Source organism: Xenopus laevis, chromosome 9_10L (genome assembly GCF_017654675.1).
Source record: "Xenopus laevis strain J_2021 chromosome 9_10L, Xenopus_laevis_v10.1, whole genome shotgun sequence".
NCBI lineage: Eukaryota > Metazoa > Chordata > Amphibia > Anura > Pipidae > Xenopus > Xenopus laevis.
The window spans coordinates 118,060,600-118,082,118 of NC_054387.1; the positions used below are offsets into that span (position 1 = coordinate 118,060,600).

Here is a 21,519-nt window from a genome sequence, read left to right on the forward strand (position 1 = left end):
ATATAGCAATCAGTGTTATGTGTTTACAATTATGGGATCCATTATGTGGAAACCTGTAATCCAGAAAGCTCCGAAATACGGAAAGGCCCTCTACCATAGACACCCATTTAATCCAAATAATTCAAATATTTAAAAATGATGATGTAACAATACAACAGTAGCTTGTACTTGATCCAAACTAAAACATAATTAATCCTTCTTGGAAGCAAAACCAGCCTATTGGGTTTATTTAATGTTTTCATGATTTTCTAGTATGAAGAGCCAAATTACAGAAGGATCCATTATCCAGAAAACCCCAGGTCCCGAGCATTCTGGATAACAGGTCCCATACCTGTATTAATCATCTGGGAATAAAGTACAGAGGGAAGTTTTGGACTAGTGAGATAAAATGCAGAGCCCAACAGTATCCAACGGTGCTGCCATTTTGTCTCGTAATACCAGAAAATGACATGCACTAGAAACTATATTTGTGAACTTTTATTGTTTTACTTGCCTGTCTGGTGATGTCCTTCAGGCCTGGGACAACCAAGCAAAGCTTTTCTATCATTCTATCCATCTTGTGAGATAAAAAAAACAATCAGTAAGAAAAATAAATTGCATTTATTTCAATTCAGAACCATGAAAATAAGCAATAATTTACACTCGTCGTTATATATCCAGTGTGGGGGCGGGGATATCGATCATTCGCAGGGTGGTGATAAAGATGTATTTGTACAAAACAGAGCATGGATGTCTATGGCCCTTCCAGGACCTGAAACGTACGGTAACAACATTAGGGCCACACTATGGAGAGATGGTAATAAATGTGACCAGAGGCGTAAATGGATATTACTGGGCCCAACAGCAAATTATTTTTCAGGCCCCCAAAATGTCTAGAGGTTGACCAGTTTTACCAGTATTTATTGAAGTTGTATGTGAATTAGGGCCTCATGGGGCCTCCTTTACCCTCTGGGCCCCCCTTCAACCGCAGGGTCTGCTTCCTCTATAGTTATGGTCTGTATGTGATAAAACAAGAGTCCATAGTAAATAATGAAGTAGCAGTAGGGTCTCCAAAAACAGACCTGAGCAGTTCTCTACTTCAAGTCCTCTCCTTAAAGGGGAAGATAATCTCAAAATGTCTATTTTGTATTTTCATGTGTTAATAAAATATGCCTATTCTCACGCTTCTCTGGAATTAATACGGTAAACTGGTTGCTAGACCCATTGTGACGTCACTGTATGGAAAAAAGGAACGTTCTGTGCACACTTTAAAGCAGGAGTGCCCATACATTACTAATGAGGGGTCTACGTTTAGCGGATGTTGTCCCATTATGATCTACATCCATAAAAACACTGTTAGCATTCTGGTCCATGGAAAATATTACTTAAATATAGACTTATGAGAAAATGTATATTGTATATTTCTTATATAACCTTAACAAAAAATATCTGAACAGAGCCGGGCCAACCCGGCCAGGCGCCCTAGGCAGCCTGGCGGGCCAAGGCGCCGGCTCCGTGCGCGCTCGACTGCGCATGCGCGAAAGTGCGCTCCAGTGCGCATGCGTAAAATGTGTGCGTGCATGCGCAGAAGCGCATTTTCGCGGAAGCTGCCAGTGCCAGCCGAGGAGAGACGGGACAGGACACGGGGTAGGCGACAGAGCAGGTACGTGCCTGGCGCCCCCTAAGATTTGCGCCCTAGGCACGTGCCTACTCTGCCTACCCCTAGTTCCGGCCCTGTATCTGAATGAACAGCATGAAACAGGAGGGTGATTTAGACAAGCTGTTTGTTGACAGTGTCTTGAGATCTACTGATCACCAGCTACCTTTTCTACCGATCTACCTTTTGGGCTCCCCTGCTTTAAAGGAACAGTTCAGTAAAAACCAAAAGAGCTGCCAAGCAGGAAGTAGTGTTCTGGCTATTATGTTACACATCCAGTCACTCCAGCCTTTATACATTAAATTTTTGGCTAACTAACTATATTAGAAACATTTTTTATTTTGCACATCTATTTAACCAGTTTTTATTTTAACACTAAACAATTCCTTTAACCTATGCCCTCCTACTCATCTCTCTGTGACAGAAAATGAATCAAAGATAATCTATGATAATAAACAGTTAACAAATCCCCTTACACATTAGCATAGAGGCGGGGCAGGCAATTACTTTCAGAAACAAAACTTGAAATAAGAGCACTTCTGCGCCACGGGCAGACTGACAGACTCCCTGTGCTGACTCTTGATCACCCCCCGGGTCTGAACAAAGTTGAATGACAACACTGTAGATTACACGGAGCACCAGGCAGCGGGATTCATAAAATCTTCATTTTATTCGGTATAGTTAAAAGCATTTATGTCACCCGCAGTAGTGAAACATACCCCACACTTGATGCGTTTCGTGGCGTCTCACCACTTCCTCAGAAGCACTGTGAATACAGCTGCCTGGTGCTCCGTGTTAAGGAGTCCTGCATGGGTCCATTTTTTTGGAACCCGGACCCGACCCATACAACCTGCAATCCGCAACCCGCATTCTTACCCGCTTGGACCCGCAAGTACCTTATCCTCAACCCGGACCCGCGACCCGATGACCTTTAAGAATCAGGAAATTCTGTCATTGTACACCGGAAGTGACATCATCGGAAGTAGACGTGATCAGAAAAAAAGGAGTAAAACAGGAAGTGCTGTCATTGTAAACTGGAAGTGACATCATCATAAGTAGACGTGATCAGAAAAAAAGAGCAAATATCGCTATTGAGAAGACCCGCAAACCCGCAGAACCGCCAACCCGCGTCTATATCCGCCCCAGGAACTTCTACCCGCAGGGTACCGCAGGTTTTTGCAGGCAACCCGTGGGTACCCGCGGGTACACACCCCGCTGCAGGACTCTACTCCGTGTAATTTACAGTGTTGTAATTATTTTTACTTTCCATTCTGCAATTCCTAGATGTCACTTTACTCCTTATATAACCCCTCCGCCTCCAAACATTTAATTTTGTAGCCAGTGCATGGGCATCAGGTGCCCTATTTTGGTGCATAAACAAGATTTTGGCATGATCTAAAGCTTGCCTTACCAATTGTCCACAAAAATTGCTGCTGCCTGTTTCACATGATTGTGAATTCCAAGACGAAGAGCAAATTAATGTGCACTGTTGTACCAATTTGTTTATATATAAAAAATATTTGATTATGTCCGGAATGCTTTCCCATGATTATGTATACCTAACCTGAAAACAAGAAATAAAAATGAAAAGTTTTTTTGCTGTGGAGAGTGATCGTGACAACCAGATGGCATATTCAGTTGCAGCCTAGGAAGGCTAATAATTAAACAACCAGAGCAAATAAATAATGGAGACCAACTGAAAAGTTATGATAAAAGAACATTTATGTTGATGGTGAACCTTCCCTTTCTGCAACTGAAGTGCTGTGATTTAGCAGGTCGGGAAGCAACTCATGGTCGACTCTTTCTGTTCATCTGGGGTGCAGAAACAAGCTGAATGCAGTAGCTGAACCTTAAATATCACAGGGTATAGAAGTGTTGACAGGCGTAATTATCAACCATGGTGCTAGATCAGTAAACCTGGGTGCTTACATTCACTGCTCCACAGGTGCTGAAAACATACAGTTGGCTGAGCATGCTGGGAGAAGTAGTTCATATAGAAATGGAGGTCCCCAAGTTTAAACTCAGAGCTCTACCCTTTGAACTTTCACATAAATATCTCCGAAATTTAATTCTTCATTTAAATACCCGTTACCATCATTCCCTGCGGGTTCGTCACTTTTTTAGGACTGCCTTAGGCTGAGCCTTAAGCTCCAAGATCTCTTTGAAGTCTTTTGCCATTTTTCTCAGGGCGTCCAAGTGCAGGTTAACGTTCTCTTCCATCCACTCTTCCACTGTGTCGGGAAAATAGATGGTCTCCAGCTGGACGCGCAGGCTGTCCGTGAGAGTTTCCCATTCTTCGTGGGTTCTAGGAAGAGGTCAAATAAATGAATGAAATAGTTACAGGAAAAGAAATTAAATTACATATGCATTTCCCTACATGAGTACAATGAACAAATAAAACAAGGTGCATTTTTCTAGGACATGTACGGATACTGAAGGAAAGGAGATTTCACCATCAGCCTAAGAAGGGTTTCTTTACTATAAGGGCAGTCAGGCTATGGCATGCCCAACCAAAAGAGATGGTAATAATTGATTTGCTGATAGTATTAAAATCGTTCGAACAGAACAAACAGATTTTTTTATATTCAATTTTGAAATCTGACATGGGGCTAGACATATTGTTAATTTCCCAGCTGCCCCAAGTCATGTGACTTGTGCTCTGATAAACTTCAACCACTCTTTACTGCTGTACTGCAAGTTGGAGTGATATCACCCCCTCCCTTTTCCCCCCCAGCAGCCTAACAACAGAACAATGGGAAGGTAACAGATAGCAGCTCCCTAACACAAGATAACAGCTGCCTGGTAGATCTAAGAACAACACTCAATAGTAAAAACCCATGTCTCACTGAGACACATTCAGTTACATTGAGAAGGAAAAAACAGCAGCCTGCCAGAAAGCGTTTCTCTCCTAAAGTGCAGGACAAGTCACATGACCTGGGGCAGCTGGGAAATTGACAAAATGTCGAGCCCCATGACAGATTTCAAAATTGAATATAAAAAAATCTGTTTGCTCTTTTGAGAAATGGATTTCAGTGCAGAATTCTGCTGGAGCAGCACTATTAACTGATTCATTTTGGAAAAACATTTTTTTCCCATGAGAGTATCCCTTTAAATAAATCAGAAAACTGTCTATATGATATTTGTAAAGAGCTTGAAAAAATTCAAAAGCTTGCTCCTATATTTATCGATCTCACACAACATGCACTTTGCATCCCTACAATAACAAAAGCCTGAGTGATTTACTATGAATATATGCCCTTGGATGCCTACTTTCTTGTTTGTATATTGTTTTTAAAGCCCCTCCCTTTTTTGGGGTATATATCTGGTACACCGATATGTTTTTTGTACAGCCTATGATTAAGTGGCCACAGGCACAAAACGAATAAGGCTATGTATTAATTTACTTTGTGGCCTAAAATACAAATTCCAGTCTTTTTACAAGCCTGTTTGTGGGATCTGTGAGTGCCTGCCATTTTTTCCTTTGGTTCAAAAACAAAAGCCTGACCCTTATATTTGCTACACACATATGTGTGTGTGTGTGTGTGTGTGCAAAGTGTGATGTTTGCAGGTACCAGTCACCATCCCAATGTTGTGTATCTTAAACACACTTTCCAGTAGAAACAAGTCCCTGTTTATGGCTAATAAAATGATTGGCATCATTGAAGGAGTGCAGGGACCTTGTTTATCCTGCAAACACACATACACAAATAACACTGACAAAACCAATTAAAAGAGCAAACTCAACTCACTTTAACACTTTGTCTCTGAAAGTCTCCATCTTGTGCGGGTTCCCAAAGCGATGCTTCCGGTGATAACGGGAAAACCAGGCCCGGATTTCACTGTATGTGAGGGAAGAGAGGCAGTGAGTGTGGGGAGCAGGGAATTCAGCACAGACACATGTGTAGGTATGGGGAGCTGGGTGCATAAAGAATTACAGCCTTGGTGTTTAAGTATCTTCTGAGCCTACAAATACACCCGCATTTCCAGCAAAGAGCAACAGAAATGAATGGGGGGGGGGGGCAATAGGGGTAAGAAAGGTAATGTAAAAGCATCAGGCAAATACTTTTATGGCAAAATTATAAATAGCATTCAAAGATAATGTTATGATAGATATAAAAAAAGGTTATTTTCTGGTGTCAGTGTCTCTTTAAAGAGAAAGACACAAGTCTCCTCCAATACAAAATGTGTCTGTAGTTCATACTGGTGTTGTTTGTTGTTTATGATCACACTACAAACTGCTTGCCCAGGGGTTGGGACAACTGCAAACTCTTGTTGGTGGGATGCCAGTAGTTGTAGTGCAACATAGTACAGAGGGCCTCAGGCTTAGTCGGGGACCCTTCAAATCCATTTAAAAGAATTGTTCAGTGTAAAAATAATACTGGGTACATAGATAGGCTGTGCAAAATAAAAAATATTTCTAATAGTTAGTTAGCCAAAAATGTAATGTATAAAGGCTGGAGTGACTGACATAATAGCCAGAACACTACTTCCTGCTTTGCAGTTCTCTTGCTTTCCACTAGGCAGTAGCCAATCAGAGACTTGAGGGGGGGGCACATGGGTCATAACTGTTGCTTTTGAATCTGAGCTGAATGCTGAGGATCAATTGCAAACTCACTGAACAGTTATGTCCCATGTGCCCTCCTTAAAGGAACAGTTCAGTGTAAAAATAAAAACTGGGTAAATAGACAGACTGTGCAAAATAAAAAATGTTTCTAATATAGTTAGTTAGCCAAAAATGTAATGTATAAAGGCTGGAGTGACTGACATAATAGCCAGAACACTACTTCCTGCTTTGCAGTTCTCTTGCTTTCCACTAGGCAGTAGCCAATCAGAGACTTGAGGGGGGGGCACATGGGTCATAACTGTTGCTTTTGAATCTGAGCTGAATGCTGAGGATCAATTGCAAACTCACTGAACAGTTATGTCCCATGTGCCCTCCTTAAAGGAACAGTTCAGTGTAAAAATAAAAACTGGGTAAATAGACAGACTGTGCAAAATAAAAAATGTTTCTAATATAGTTAGTTAGCCAAAAATGTAATGTATAAAGGCTGGAGTGACCGGATGTCTAACATAATAGCCAGAACACTACTTCCTGCTTTTCAGCTCTCTAACTCTGAGTTAGTCAGCAATTTGAAGGGGGGCCACATGATACATATCTGTTCAGTGAGTTTGTAATTGATCCTCAGCATTCAGCTCAGATTCAAAAGCAACAGATATGACCCATGTGGCCCCCCCTCAAGTCTCTGATTGGTTACTGGCTGGTAACCAGGGTAACCAATCAGTGTAAATCAAGAGAGCTGAAAAGCAGTAAGTAGTGTTCTGGCTATTATGTTACACATCCAGTCACTCCAGCCTTTATACATTACATTTTGGGCTAACCAACTATATTCGACTATTTTATTTTTACACTGAACAATTCCTTTAAAGTCGCTGACTAACACAGAGTTAGAGAGGTGCAAAGCAGGAAGTAGTGTTCTGTTATGCTAGACATCCAGTCACTCTAGCCTTTATACATTACATTTTTGGCTAATGAACTATTTTAGAAACACTTTTTTTACCCAGTTTTTATTTTTACACTGAACTGTTCCTTTAAAGGGGTAGTAAACCCTGCTGCACTGCACTGCACTGCTCAACCAAGCTTTACTCAGTTGTTGCTGGACTACAAATCCCAGAATAAGGTAGCATATAATAAAGGTTGAGGCATGCTGGGAGCTGTAGTCCAGCAACATGAGGGTTATATTCTGTAATATCGCACAATAAAACTTTCCCCCAAATCTCCAGAGCCAGCGACTGCTTTAAAATGCAAAAAATCCTCCAATGAGAATCCCAGCTGATCTGTATCAATCTGGCTCCATGTTCTTTGTTCCTGCAACTGGAGTTGGAAGCTTAAAGCAGAGTTTCCCAGCACTGAACAAGTCTGTCCTTTATCCCCATGTTTGATTCCAGTGTCATATAATGAAGAAATAAATGACATAATTATCTCTATATGTAAGATAACAGCAAGATGCCTGACATGGTGCTGGGAATCAGCATTCTCATTGGTCAGTTCTTTTGCATTTATAATGAAGGTTTTGATCAGTAGAATTCTCATTGGTGAATTTCCATGCATCTATAATTAAGTTTTTTGGCAACTTCTATATAAAAGTAGTGGGAAGACATTGCCGCTGGGTTTACATCCCCTTTAATGAGGGAGAGGATGGCCAGAACCAACACATCATTAGTACTCACCTGTCTCCCTCCATAATTTCTCGCACTTTCTTTTTTAAGTCGTCGTTGATGATGCGAACCATCCTGTAAATCTCAGCCCCAGGGAAGGCTCCGTTGCCGTCACTGAGAGTCATAAAACAGCGCAGGATTAGTTTCCATCCAACCATGATGAGCAGATAGAGCCCATCTCTCAATCATTATCCCTGCAGTTCAGCCTCACTCAGTCCCTAAATCCTCTGCTTTTCATGTCTGCCTTAAACAAAAAATCAGAAATCTTCATCTGTTATTTGCTCAGTCTCTGGGCTTAATCTCCAGGATTTGGGAACTTTTCTTCTTTCCAGAGACAACATGGCGTATTCACTACCTTTGGCTAACATTGTACTGCTCCTTACCTGTGACCTGGGGTGTAATTATGGATGCCCAGCCCCCCCCCTTCTTATCTATCTTTCTGTTCAGACTGCATTCCAAGTCATCAGTCTGCCATTCATACCACTGCCTAGTTGCTAGGGTAAGTAGGTCCTTAGCAACCAGATAAAGTTTATGTCCCTTTAAATATGTAATTTAGTTCTATAATTAGAAGAATATCATATCCACAAGCACATTTTAAAAAGCTCTAGTAAGCCTATACATCTCTGGTCAGCCGCTCCACGTATCAGGGTTACAATTCACAAATGGCTGCTACTGAAATGATTAAACCAACACATAAAAGCTACTCACCAAATGTTCTTCTTTAAATCCATTTTACTGAAGCCCAGTATCTGATTGATCTCTGTCTTGGATTCCTCAGTGAGTGGCCCTTGAAAGAGTAAGAGGCACAAGATGAGGTTTATTTACACTGCCCCCCCAATATAACAACCAATCAGAGATTAGTTTTGATCCAAGCTTCCTTAGGCAGATCAGAGCTAATTGCTGATTGATTACTATGGGAACTATGTGGGGCACATATTTACTGTTGGAGATTTGGCATGGAGGATAGGAACAGAGATACTAACCATGCTGAATGGCCCGCAGACACACCACTAGTGAAGGGAGAGCTACAGGCAGCAGCTCACACAGCACAGAGTAATGGTCGTACCTACAGGAGAAAAGACAGAAGCCATGGCTTTATCCAATGCATTGTGATGGGTATAACAGCAAATCCATGCGACTGTCCAAGTGGGCAAAATTAGTTAAATAACAGGGTGCCAATCTCCACATACTATATACTGTATGTTCATATAGGTGAAGGTTTGCCATAGACTGTTGAGAAGTTCAAAATGTAACTCTGCCAAGGCAATCAGTATGGCAGCTCCAAGTTATACTACTATCTGTATGTGTTTGTATGAAATATATATATATATATATATATATATATATATATATATATATATATATATATATATATATATATATATATATATATATATATATATATATATAGTTAAACGCACTGGAGGCACTCACAGATATAGTTATAAGTACGTTTATTCAATCCTCACATTTTGCCCCACATCAACGCGTTTCGGTTTCCTTCTGAACCGCCATATCCTGACGACGGTCCAGAAGGAGCCGAAAGGCGTCAATGTGGGGGAATATGTGAGGATTGAATACATTTACTTAGAACTATATCTGTGAGTGCCTCCAGTGCGTTTAACATGTAGATAGCTATAGATATCTATATGGACTTCTGTAGTCAGTCGGGAACCAAGCCCAAATCACAGCTCGCAGCTGCTGCCATTTTCTGGTAATGCATGTAGAAGGTGCACAAATCAGGCTCTCTTGTGTGTCCCTTTAATTAATGTCTATGGCTGTCATCTATGGCTGTCAAAACTGCCACAGTCCCTTCCCAGAGACTATTATCCCACTGTTACTATAGGCACCATCTCTCCCTACTATACCTGTTATCCCACAGTCACACTCCCTTCCCAGAGACTATTATCCCACTGTTACTAGAGGCACCATCTCTCCCTACTATACCTGTTATCCCACAGTCACACTCCCTTCCCAGAGACTATTATCCCACTGTTACTATAGGCACAATCTCTCCCTACTATACCTGCTATCCCACAGTCACACTCCCTTCCCAGAGACTATTATCCACTGTTACTATAGGCACCATCTCTCCCTACTATACCTGCTATCCCACAGTCACACTCCCTTCCCAGAGACTATTATCCCACTGTTACTATAGGCACCATCTCTCCCTACTATACCTGCTATCCCACAGTCACACTCCCTTTCCAGAGACTATTATCTCACTGTTACTATAGACACCATCTCTCCCTACTATACCTGCTATCCCACAGCCACACTCCCTTCCCAGAGACTATTATCCCACTGTTACTATAGGCACCATCTCTCCCTACTATACCTGCTATCCCACAGTCACACTCCCTTTCCAGAGACTATTATCCCACTGTTACTATAGGCACCATCTCTCCCTACTATACCTGCTATCCCACAGTCACACTCCCTTCCCAGAGACTATTATCCCACTGTTACTATAGGCACCATCTCTCCCTACTATACCTGCTATCCCACAGTCACACTCCCTTCCCAGAGACTAGTATCCCACTGTTACTATAGGCATCATCTCTCCCTACTATACCTGCTATCCCACAGTCACACTCCCTTCCCAGAGACTATTATCCCACTGTTACTATAGACACCATCTCTCCCTACTATACCTGCTATCCCACAGTCACACTCCCTTCCCAGAGACTATTATCCCACTGTTACTATAGACACCATCTCTCCCTACTATACCTGCAATCCCACAGTCACACTCCCTTCCCAGAGACTATTATCCACTGTTACTATAGGCACCATCTCTCCCTACTATACCTGCTATCCCACAGTCACACTCCCTTCCCAGAGACTATTATCCCACTGTTACTATAGGCACCATCTCTCCCTACTATACCTGCTATCCCACAGTCACACTCCCTTCCCAGAGACTATTATCCCACTGCTGAGTTCCAGTGGATCATCTTACAAGCTACACCAACAGCAGTTAATCCTCTTCTGGTATTATCACCGATGCTAGTTAAGAGAGCTCAGGTGATCATTACTAAAATTTAGCAGTTGTTCGAAAGATGCTGCTTATAGACATTTGTTCTGCAATCTCTGCTGTTATTTTCACTCACCTTTGCCACCCTGTCATTGCAATGCCACCATAGCGGATTTTTGGGAATTTGTGCATGCTATCAATTACTTGTTTCCACTGCAGGTGGTTATTCATGTGCAAGCCAATGGGGGTCCACATCTGATCAGGGCCTGATGCTCCTTTGAAGGCACTTGCAAACCATACAGAAGGAAAACCACAGTCCTGGTACTTCCCTATGAGTTTATCTAGGAAGTGAGATATAGAAGCACATGCGGTTATCAGTCCGCTTCTTAACATTTCCTGATTTTAAAGATATTTGCATTTGTTTTAATAGTGCAAATCCAGTTTGCCCTTGAAATTGCTCTATGGCAACAGAGATAATATATTAGGTATATCAGATTGTTGCGAGAAAGAAGGGGTGAATCGATTTATTTACACTGCTGCTGACAGGAAGAAATTAAGATGGCTGCTGTTTCCATGGTAACAAGCAAAAGCTCATTCAGAGACAAGCCTGAGGCCTACCTGTTTGTTGAGTGTTGAGGTTCTGATCATAAATCCACAATACCGGAGACACAGACTTGCTGATATTGGCATCTAGGAGACAAAAGGTATAGTGACACCACTAGCAACAAATGGTACCTTTCCAAATGAGTACAGGTATGGGATCCTTTATCAGGAAACCCGTTAACCAGAAAGCTCTGAATTACGGAAAGCCCATCTCCCTTTGACTCCATTATGAATAAATAATCCAAATTTTTAAAAATTATTTCCTTTTCCTATTCTGTGTATATTTATTCTGTGATTTGTCTTCCCTGTGTATACTTTTATTTATATACATAAATATATATATATATATATATATATATATATATATATATATATATATATATATATATATATATATATATATATCTATATATCTATATATATGTATATAAATAAAAGTATACACAGGGAAGACAAATCACATAATAAATATATACAGAATCATATCAGGACAAAATGCTATGTGGTAAGAGACATAGTGGGAAGGAGGTCCCTACCCCGTAGAGCTTACAGTCTAAGTGGATGGGAGGCTAACATACAGGTACAAATTGGAGATGAAAAAGTGCACAAGGTAAGGCATAGTCAGTAGGGACAGGACTAGGCTAATGTTCTAGTGCTCCAAAAGGTAGACTCTTAGTTTTTTCTTGAAGAGATAAAGTGATGATTCCTTACGGAGGAATTCAGGGATGAAATTTCAGAGAGAGCAGCAAGATAGAAGTGTTTGAGATAAGAGGTGGTAGTGGATGTGGAAGGTGTGAAGAGAAGGTGGCTCTGAGAAGAGTGGAGAAGACGACCAGGAATGTGTAGTGAGACAAGAGAAGAATTGTACTGAGGAGCAGAGGAGTGAAGGGCTTTGCATCTTAGTAGAAGGGTTTTATATGCTATCCTTTGCTTAACAGGCAGCCATGCTAAGTATTTTAGTTGGGGTTGAGCAGGTTCTCTTTAGGAGAGAGCAGAAGGATCCTGGTAGCAGAGTTTAAAATTGATTGGAAGGGAGAAAGATGGAGTCAGGAAGACCAGTTAGGCGGAGATTGCAATAGTCTAAACAGGATAAGATAAGGGCACGGATTAGTGTTTTGGCTGTTGTTTGTGAAAGAAAGGGGTGAATCTTGGCTATACTGCGGAGGAAGAAACAACAGGTTTTGGCAGTATTATCAATATGATTAGAGAAGGAGAGGGACTGGTCAAAGATGACCCCCAAGCAGCGTGCTGAGTTAACCGGGTTTATGATTATGCCATCAATAGCAACGGTGAAAAGAAGATAAGGGCATCAGTTTGGGTGGAAAGACCATGAGCTCTGTCATGGCCAAGTTGAGCTTGAAGTGGTGCTGGTTCATCCAGGAAGAGATAGCTACTAAGCAGTCTGCTATCTTGGTCTGAACATCAGTGGATAGTGAGGGAGTGTCTAAATATATCTTAATGTCATTGGCATACAGGTGATATTTAATGTCAGATGAAGATATAAGGTCTCATACTTACCCTTTATGTTCTCCACGCTGAGCTTCCGCAGCATATCATCCCACATGAGTGCATACTTGTCAGGGTAGTGACTGTGCAAGAAATTCAGCAGCTCTTTCACATGGGCGAGGAACATCTTGCCCAAGTCTCCGTTGTTACTGTTCAACCAGGTCTTGGAATCTTGTCCTTCTCCAAGGTGGAAAACCTGCAGGGTCCAATACAAACATATAAAGGCATGTATAGGTAGCTCTAAATATGGCTCAACATTCAGATAAGTGCCATTTAAATATAATGAATATATAGGGCCATGATTCTTTCCGTACCTCATCCGCCCCGATGTGGACAAAGCTGGCCATGGGGTGCAGCTCTAGAACTTGGCCCAAGATCTTTTTCACCAGCGGCATGGTCTCTGCACGGTGTGGGTTTATGCTGTTCGGGTATTGTTCCACCTCTCGCAGCGACCGGTAATTCTCGTGCTTCAGAACATACTGCAAACACAGGAGTGGGAATTAGTTAAAGGGGATCTAAACTCCAAAAAAAACTAATTTGCCTTCATGCAAGGTGTTGCTCTGAGCACCGGATATCTACATTTATTTTGCAGTTTCACAGCCCAAGGGTTAACTGCATACAGGAAGAGAAATGCATAGGCAGGGTTGCGGACAGTCTGGCCCTTCAAAGAGATGTTGAGCTGAAAGTCAGGTACAGGTATGGGATCCGCTATCTGGAAACCCATTATGCAGAAAGCTCTGAATTACGGAAAGTCTGTCTCCCATAGACTCCATTTTATACAAATAATCCACATATTCAAAAGTTATTTCCTTTTCTCTGTAATAATAAAACAGTAGCTTGTACTTGATCCCAACTAAGATATAATTAATCCTCATTGGAAGCAAAACCAGCCTATTGGGTTTATTTAAGGTTTACATGATTATTTTTGAGCAGACAAAGTATAAAGATCCAAATTACAAAAAGATCAGGAAAACCCAAGCTGTCTAAAACCGATATGTTATTTAGCAGTTCTTCGAGCAATCTGGTTGCTAAGGTCTGAATTCCCCTAGCAACCATGCATTGATTTGAATAAGAGGCTGTTATGTGAATAGGAGAGGCCTGGATAGGAAGACGAGTAATAAAAAGTAGCAATAACAATACATTTGTAGCCTTACAGAGCATTTGTTTTTAAGATAGGATCAATGACCCCCATTTGAAAGCTGGAAAGAGACAGAAGATGAAGGCAAATAATTCAGTACATACAAAAAAAATGATTTGTTCATTAAAGGTGAACTTAAAGGTGAACCACCCTTTAAGATTCCCTTTAATGGACTCAGATCTATGGCTATGGCATTCCGGTTATGGTTATTTTAAATAGAGGAAAAATATATATATATATATATATATATATATAAACAGTATCAGTGTGTATTCAAAAAGCATTGATTCTTACACACTATGTTCTCTGGCTAGCTAGGTGGCACTGTTGCTAAGCGAAATTTAGTCCTAGCAGCAAAATCAGCATACCAGTCCAGCTTCTTCCCATGAACCATTAATTAGTGACATTAATTACAGTGGTATATGATATTATTTGCATTGAGGTCACGGTACATATTTACAGCGAGGTCACAGTCTGTGATATTTATAGTGAGGTCATGGTACATAATAATGTTATTTACCAGCCCATCCATTAACTACATAGTGTCTCCTGAATTGTGAGAATTGAGACTGTAAGGGGCAGATTTATCAAGGGTCGAATTGAAAATAAGAATTCGTCAAATTCGACTAGGGAGTTATTCAAATTCTATTTGAGTTTTTTAAAAAAATTCCAATTCGATTTTTGGGTGAATTATCATACTCTGGCCCTTTAAGAACTCAAATTCGACTATTCACCACCTAAAACCTGCCAAATTGTTCTTTAAGTCAATGGGAGAGGTCCAGGGATCAATTTGGAGTTTTTTGCAGCCTTCCTGACATTTTTCACAGTTTTTAAAATTCAAATTCCATTCGAGTTTTCGGGTCGATTACTTTCTCCCGAGTTAAAAAAAAAACGTTTTGTTTTTTTTTTAAATAAATTTCGATTGGTCAAATTTCAAATTTATGGGAGTTTAGGGGAGCTTTTAAAGGAATTGTTTGTAATTTTCTTATATATATCTGCACGCTGTATCCTTTGCAGACTAGTTATCAGATCTGTTATGATTGTTAGAATAGCTGTGTTGTTTCTTGTTTTGTGTTTTTTTTTCTCTTTTTCTTTTCTGTTAACTTTATTTTTTGGAAAACCTGAAAACTCATAAAATAATTGTTCAAAAAAAAAAAAAAAAAAATTAATGTAACAAGAGGTACCGTATATACTCGCGTATAAGCCGAGTTTTTCAGCACCCAAAATGTGCTGAAAAAATTGACCTCGGCTTATACGCGGGTAAGAACCTCTTGTAGATGAAATACGGTAGGAAGGCTGCCTCACCGGTAAATTTCAGGAGGCGCCACCCCCCGAGTCCTCAGCCCAAGTCCCTGGAAGTCCACGTGTCGCGCCCGGAAGCCCCACAGCTCGAGCAGCAGCCGGACGCCCCCTCGCGTTTCCCCGCAATTTACACCCGATCCCCGGCCGCCTCTGCCTTGTGCTCCCGGCCGCCTCCCCTCTCTCTGCTCCAAGCCGTATCTGCGCAGCTCTCTCCGCATCCCCCGGGAGCGTCTGTGTCTCTCCGCGGCTCTTCCCTCGTCTCCAGCTGCTGCTGCCGGGTCTCACCTTCCGGCCAATGGGGGAGGAAGAGCCGGAGAGTCGGGGAGAGCGACCTCAGCAGCCCCAGCGCGGAACTGGCAGTCTGTGTCCGACACAAACAACTACCGGTATTAGAAACTTTCTCAGCTCTGCATTAACATACCGGTATGTTATCAGCCTTGTCATTATTGTGTGGGGAGTGTGTGTACGGTATATAGTGTATGATGGTGTGGGTAGAGAGTTTGTGTGTGTATATAGTATATGTGTGGGGAGTTTGTGTGTATAGTATGTGTGTGTGATTATTTTGTGGGAAGAGTGTGTGTGTAAAGTATATGTGTGTCTATGTGTGTATAATTGCTAGTGGAAAGTATATTTTGTCTCAGCTGAAAAATATCTGTAATATAAATCCTCTAAGGGGGGGACAAATTTTCAGTGATTTCGTTTGCGCTGTAGTGATTGTAGCATGAAGGGTCTTAGTTGTGTCTAGGCTTATACGCGAGTCAATACGTTTTCCCAGTTTTTGTAGGTAAAATGAGGTACCTCGGCTTATACACGGGTCGGCTTATACACGAGTATATACGAGTATATATTCTAATTCATCTACTGATTCATTAAAAAATGGCTTTTCTGGGACCAGAAAATCCCAAGGAATGAACTGTGAACATATTATTTCCTGCTTTGTTTGAACAACAGATATTTATGTGGACAATAGTATAATATATCATTCTCATACTGCACTCAAGTATGCTCATTGGTGTGTTATTCTGTATGCAGCACAAACGACTCTTACTGGTGCTGTGTATATATATATATATATATATAACAAACAAGGGAAAGTTGTGCTCACCACTAGTTTTTAAAATCATTAGGCGGGGGTGCAATGAGGGTGTGACCACAAAATACATATAGACAAATACACCATAGAATTCTTAATGAATCAAATGAAAATTGAGCATAGGACTGGCCAGATATGGGATGACTTTGACGTAGTTGGCCAGCTTAAATATATTGCAATATATGGACAAACAATCCCTGTTTTGTTTAAAGGGTAAGGCATTTTTCAGTAGCAGTATGCACAAAATGTCTCTGTCTTAAATATATTGATAATGGGTTGAGTGCAGAGGAATCTTGTATTTGTCTATATATATATATATATATATATATATATATATATATATATATATATATATATATATATATATATATATATATATATATATATATATATATAACAAACAAGGGAAAGTTGTGCTCACCACTAGTTTTTAAAATCATTAGGCGGGGGTGCAATGAGGGTGTGACCACAAAAAACATATAGACAAATAGCAGTAGCAGTATGCACAAAATGTCGCTGTCTTAAATATATTGATAATGGGTTGAGTGCAGATGAATCTTGTATTTGTCTATATGTTTTTTGTGGTCACACCCTCATTGCACCCCCGCCTAATGATTTTAAAAACTAGTGGTGAGCACAACTTTCCCTTGTTTGTTATAGTTATACAGGAGCAGTGACCAGCTCCATGTTGTAGCTCCCACCCCCTCCAACTATAGTCAGGTGATCCCACTGGTGTCTAATAAAAGGGCAGCCAAGTTTGGGAGTTTTACTTTGAAAGCAGCTAGTAAGTTGCAGGTAAAACGTATTCGTCCCTTTTATAAAATGTATAATTAAACCATAGAATTCTTAATGAATCAGATGAAAATTGAGCATAGGACTGGCCAGATGTGGGATGACTTTGACGTAGTTGGCCAGCTTAAATATATTGCAATATATGGACAAACAATCCCTGTTTTGTTTAAAGGGTAAGGCATTTTTCAGTAGCAGTATGCACAAAATGTCGCTGTCTTAAATATATTGATAATGGGTTGAGTGCAGAGGAATCTTGTATTTGTCTATATATATATATATATATATATATATATATATATATATATATATATATATATATATATATATATATATATATATATATATATATATAGGTGCCCCTGGAATGCCCCCATTTGGGCATCATTTATGTGTGCAAGTCAAGGAGCTTCAGAGGTCACAGGAGAGAATTGTACCTTACCTATTGCACAGGGTTCCAGAGAGACCTTAATTTTTTATGAAGTGCAAAGTGCTGAGCATAGACTTTGCCCCAGTATGAGTGCTTTGTTCATGGGCTTAATGGAAAACGAAACCCTAAAAATGAATAGTGCTAAAAATGCCCGTTTTATATACTGAACTTATTTCACCAGCCTAGAGTTTCAGCTTGTCAATAGCAGCAATGATCCAGGACTTCAAACTTGTCACAGGGGGTCACCATCTTGGAAAGTGTCTGAGACACTCACATGCTCAGTGGGCTCTGAGCAGCTGTTGAGAAGCTAAGCTTAGGGCTCGTCACTAATTATCCAGCAGAAAATGAGGTTGGTCTGTAATATAAGCTGATGCTACAGGGCTGATTATTAAAGTCTGATGCTAATTGCACTGGTTTCTGTGCTGCCATGTAGTAATTATCTGTATTAATTACTAATCAGCCTTATATTGTGACATTTCTATTCTATGTGTACTGTATATTGTGAGTGTGTCCCTAAGCTTAGTAAGTGACAGCAGCACAGAGCATGTGCAGTGAATCAGCAGAAAAGAAGAAGGGGAGCTACTGGGGCATCTTTGGAGACACAGATTTTTACTGCTAAAGGGCTGTGGTTGCCTTGGGCTGGTACAGAAACCCAAAACATAATGAACAACATTTCTAGCTACTTCTTTAGTTTAACTTTCCTTGTCCTTTAACTCTACAGCCCTTAGTACCTGCACTCAGGTCCAGACTGGCTGTCTATGGCATCTTACAGCAGTGCCTGTGTTGGAATATAAAGATTGCACTGCTATTGGGTTCATGATCAGTAATTTGCCTGCTGCCTAGTTGCATAGATTTACCCGGTTTGATTTTCAATGTGAACAGTTCTTTAAATATCTGCATTTCTGGTTTCCAACAGATGTGTATGTGTATATATATATATATATATATATATATATATATATATATATATATATATATATATATATATATATTGATAAAGGTCCCAATGGGGACAGTTTTTTTGTTCTATTTTAAATGTGTGTGTGTGTGTATATATATAGTGCTTGTACAGTCACCTATAACAACGAGGCCTCCAGTTGGGACTAGGTTATTCCTAAATGGGCATAACATAGAGGGCCAGGGAGGAGAACAAGGCCTTTCTTTACAATATGTGCCATTGCTTATATTATAGTAATAAAAGATGGAACCCAGGTTGGGTAAAGCTGCTGTAGCCATTTTATCCTGCTATACCAGCTGTACCCTGCTGCTCATTAAATATAAGCATGGAATTCAAAATATGAAATCTCCAAAATATGCCAATATTTTTCCATTTGTCCCTCTATTGGCCTGAATGTTAATCTCTTGTACACTGCTTGGGCAAAACGCTGGCAATTACCCTGCCCTAAAAGTCTTGAACTCCCTGCTTCCTTAGCTGAATTGCATACTAACAGGAGGATAGATATTAGTCTATTAGATACACACCCTTGGAATTTATGTGAAAGGCATAATTGCTATGTATTCTCTAATGCAAATAAAAGTCAGCTGAGCAGGGAAAAAATAAGGATGAAAGGTTAAGACAGATAAGGGAGTAGGAAATATGAAATATGTTACCATCCAGGATTTACATAATCACCTAGAAATTAGAAAAACAGTGACTGATGTTCATCAGAAAAGGTTTCCTTGCTACACACCCTGGCACACCCGGATATATGAGAATTAGTCTGAAATCAATAATCTGAGTCATAATGTAAGTTATGTCAATCAGTTTAAGTGCTACAATATGCACTGTGCACAATTGACATAAGATTCATTAATTCTGCTACATTGTTACAAGAGTCAGAACCAGCACTGCAGAAGGGGATACTTTTTCCAGTTGCAATTACCTCTACTAGTAAGACAATGAATACAACCCTAAGCAGAACAAAAAGAACGCAGGATAATAACAATCTTACTTCCATATGCCCAAAGGTTTGGACGAGAGGCACCACTTCAAGTTTGTTTATTTCCGCCAGGTGTAGTATCTTTTCAATATCTTCTTTACTGGAAAACAATGAGGCAGGTGAGGAAATAGATAGGTGGGAATAGAATGGTTTAGGCTGGATATCAAGGGTCAGCAGTGGATTAAGAAGCAACCAATCATAGGTCATAGGTTCTGAGTTCTAAATATGGAAATATTAATTTACTTTACAGTAATTATCAGTAAAATAGGGGCTCCAAATATACAATTTGTAGGGCATTTTGCTTTTGTACTATGAAGTCCCTTTCCATGGCAGCACAACTTACCTGTAAGCATAAGGAGACTTCAGGATTTCTAACTCCCCGCTATAAGGGAACATGTCTTCATATTCTATGAGCAAGCCATTGGCCCCCATCTTGGAAAGAAGTGGAAATATCTAAGGAGAGAACACAATTGTTAGTATAGTGCCTACCTGGGATATGTAACAGCTTTAGCTTGACTGGGCATTAGAAATAGTCAGTGGAATCTTGTAACATTTACAGATACAGAAAAATGATTTCGTAAATTTTTATTGGACATGGGCCACAATCTTCCACTCCCAACTGCCTACAAGCATGGGTGTACATAAGTAAACCTTAAAAATAAGTGAATGTAAAATTAGTGAGGGTGCTATTCTAAGCACCTTTTATTGTTATTTTAATTCCAAGAAATTATGGGATACATGTACTGTTAATATGAATGAATCATTTTCTGACCACCAAGTAGTCAAGGAAGTTGTTACGAGAAAGAAAGAGGCTGCTCTGATGTTCTTCTGCTTAGGAAAAAAAATAGAAACCTTTCTCAAATCTTTCCTAAGCAGAAGAACATCAGAGCAGCCGCGTTCTTTCTCCTGACAACTTCCTTGACTACTTTGTGGTCAAAAAATGACCAGCAGGTGGCGCTGTTGTAACAAAATTCAAATGAATGTACAGTGCAAAGGGGCTTAGAATAGCACCCTCAATAATTTTAAATTCACATATCTTTAAGGTTTACTTATCATTTAATGTGATTGCTGGGGTAATAAAAAAAATGGCAATTATTCTTTAGGGGTCTGTGCAGGGGCACCAGGTTTGCCTCCCAAAATTCCGAGCAGGATAGTGTTTTTGGCAGCCACCATGATTGTCTGTATCACTTCCAGTCTCAACTGAACAGGTGGGCTCTAAGTGCACAGTTGAAGCTGGGAATGGAAATGGCAAAAAGTGGCAGCTACCAAGTCATCTGTACAGCTTTGCATTTGGGGAGGAAAATATGCCAAACAGCTGAGAAAGAGGTGGTGGAGAGATGCAGTTGGTGAGGGGTCTGTGGGTTCTCTACACTGGCCCAAAAAACGAAAGCCACTAATAGAGGCGTATACTTCCCCTTTAAGGATGCAGAAACATAATGTTCCCTGCAGGATTTGATCTTTTTGCTTTCTCTCACCTGTTCCAAGTAAGAAACCTTTGGGGCTGCTCCTTTAAGGTCCAAGTGAACCAGTCTCAACTGAATGCCGCTGAAATCCTTGGCGACACCCTTCTTCTTTAACGGAAGGTTTTCATCCACCGGAGCGTTCATCTCGTTTGGCGGCTCGGGAGGAAGTTCCCGTTTATCCGAATTCTCCTGGGGTTCACCTGCCTTTCCCCAAAAAAAGTTGTCTTTGCTTTCTTTTGCAGACTTCTCTTCAATCCTCAGAGAAGCTACTATGGTGTGGGTAGGTCTACAAAAGGAGATTAAAGGGTAAGTAAGGAAATAGTAATATAAAGTCATTTTAATCCAGTTATCCCAACTGCTTGCAGCATTTGTGCTGAATTCTGTAGCACTCTGCTTACAGTGAATACATGTCCATACCACCAA

The 21,519-nt window shown here is 40.4% G+C and overlaps 1 protein-coding gene across 5 annotated transcripts in view; it reads right to left on the minus strand.

Annotated features, from left to right (window-relative positions):
• Positions 1 to 294: 294 nt before the first annotated feature.
• hexdl.L (hexosaminidase D like L homeolog) overlaps positions 295 to 21,519 on the minus strand; it is a 39,430-nt gene continuing 18,205 nt past the window's right edge. For 4 of the 5 annotated variants that reach the window (XM_041577376.1, XM_041577377.1, XM_041577378.1 and 1 more), the window contains 12 exons: positions 21,109 to 21,382; positions 19,977 to 20,086; positions 19,646 to 19,733; positions 13,256 to 13,420; positions 12,954 to 13,137; positions 11,451 to 11,522; positions 10,969 to 11,173; positions 8,836 to 8,918; positions 8,561 to 8,639; positions 7,865 to 7,966; positions 5,386 to 5,475; positions 3,341 to 3,941 (listed from right to left, as the gene is read on the minus strand). In XM_041577376.1, coding sequence (XP_041433310.1) covers positions 3,749 to 3,941; positions 5,386 to 5,475; positions 7,865 to 7,966; positions 8,561 to 8,639; positions 8,836 to 8,918; positions 10,969 to 11,173; positions 11,451 to 11,522; positions 12,954 to 13,137; positions 13,256 to 13,420; positions 19,646 to 19,733; positions 19,977 to 20,086; positions 21,109 to 21,382 — 1,645 coding nt within the window. In that variant the 3' untranslated portion in view covers positions 3,341 to 3,748. Of the gene's footprint in view, positions 557 to 3,340; positions 3,942 to 5,385; positions 5,476 to 7,864; positions 7,967 to 8,560; positions 8,640 to 8,835; positions 8,919 to 10,968; positions 11,174 to 11,450; positions 11,523 to 12,953; positions 13,138 to 13,255; positions 13,421 to 19,645; positions 19,734 to 19,976; positions 20,087 to 21,108; positions 21,383 to 21,519 lie in introns of those variants that run through there. The other variant, XM_041577375.1, reaches the window with a different exon arrangement.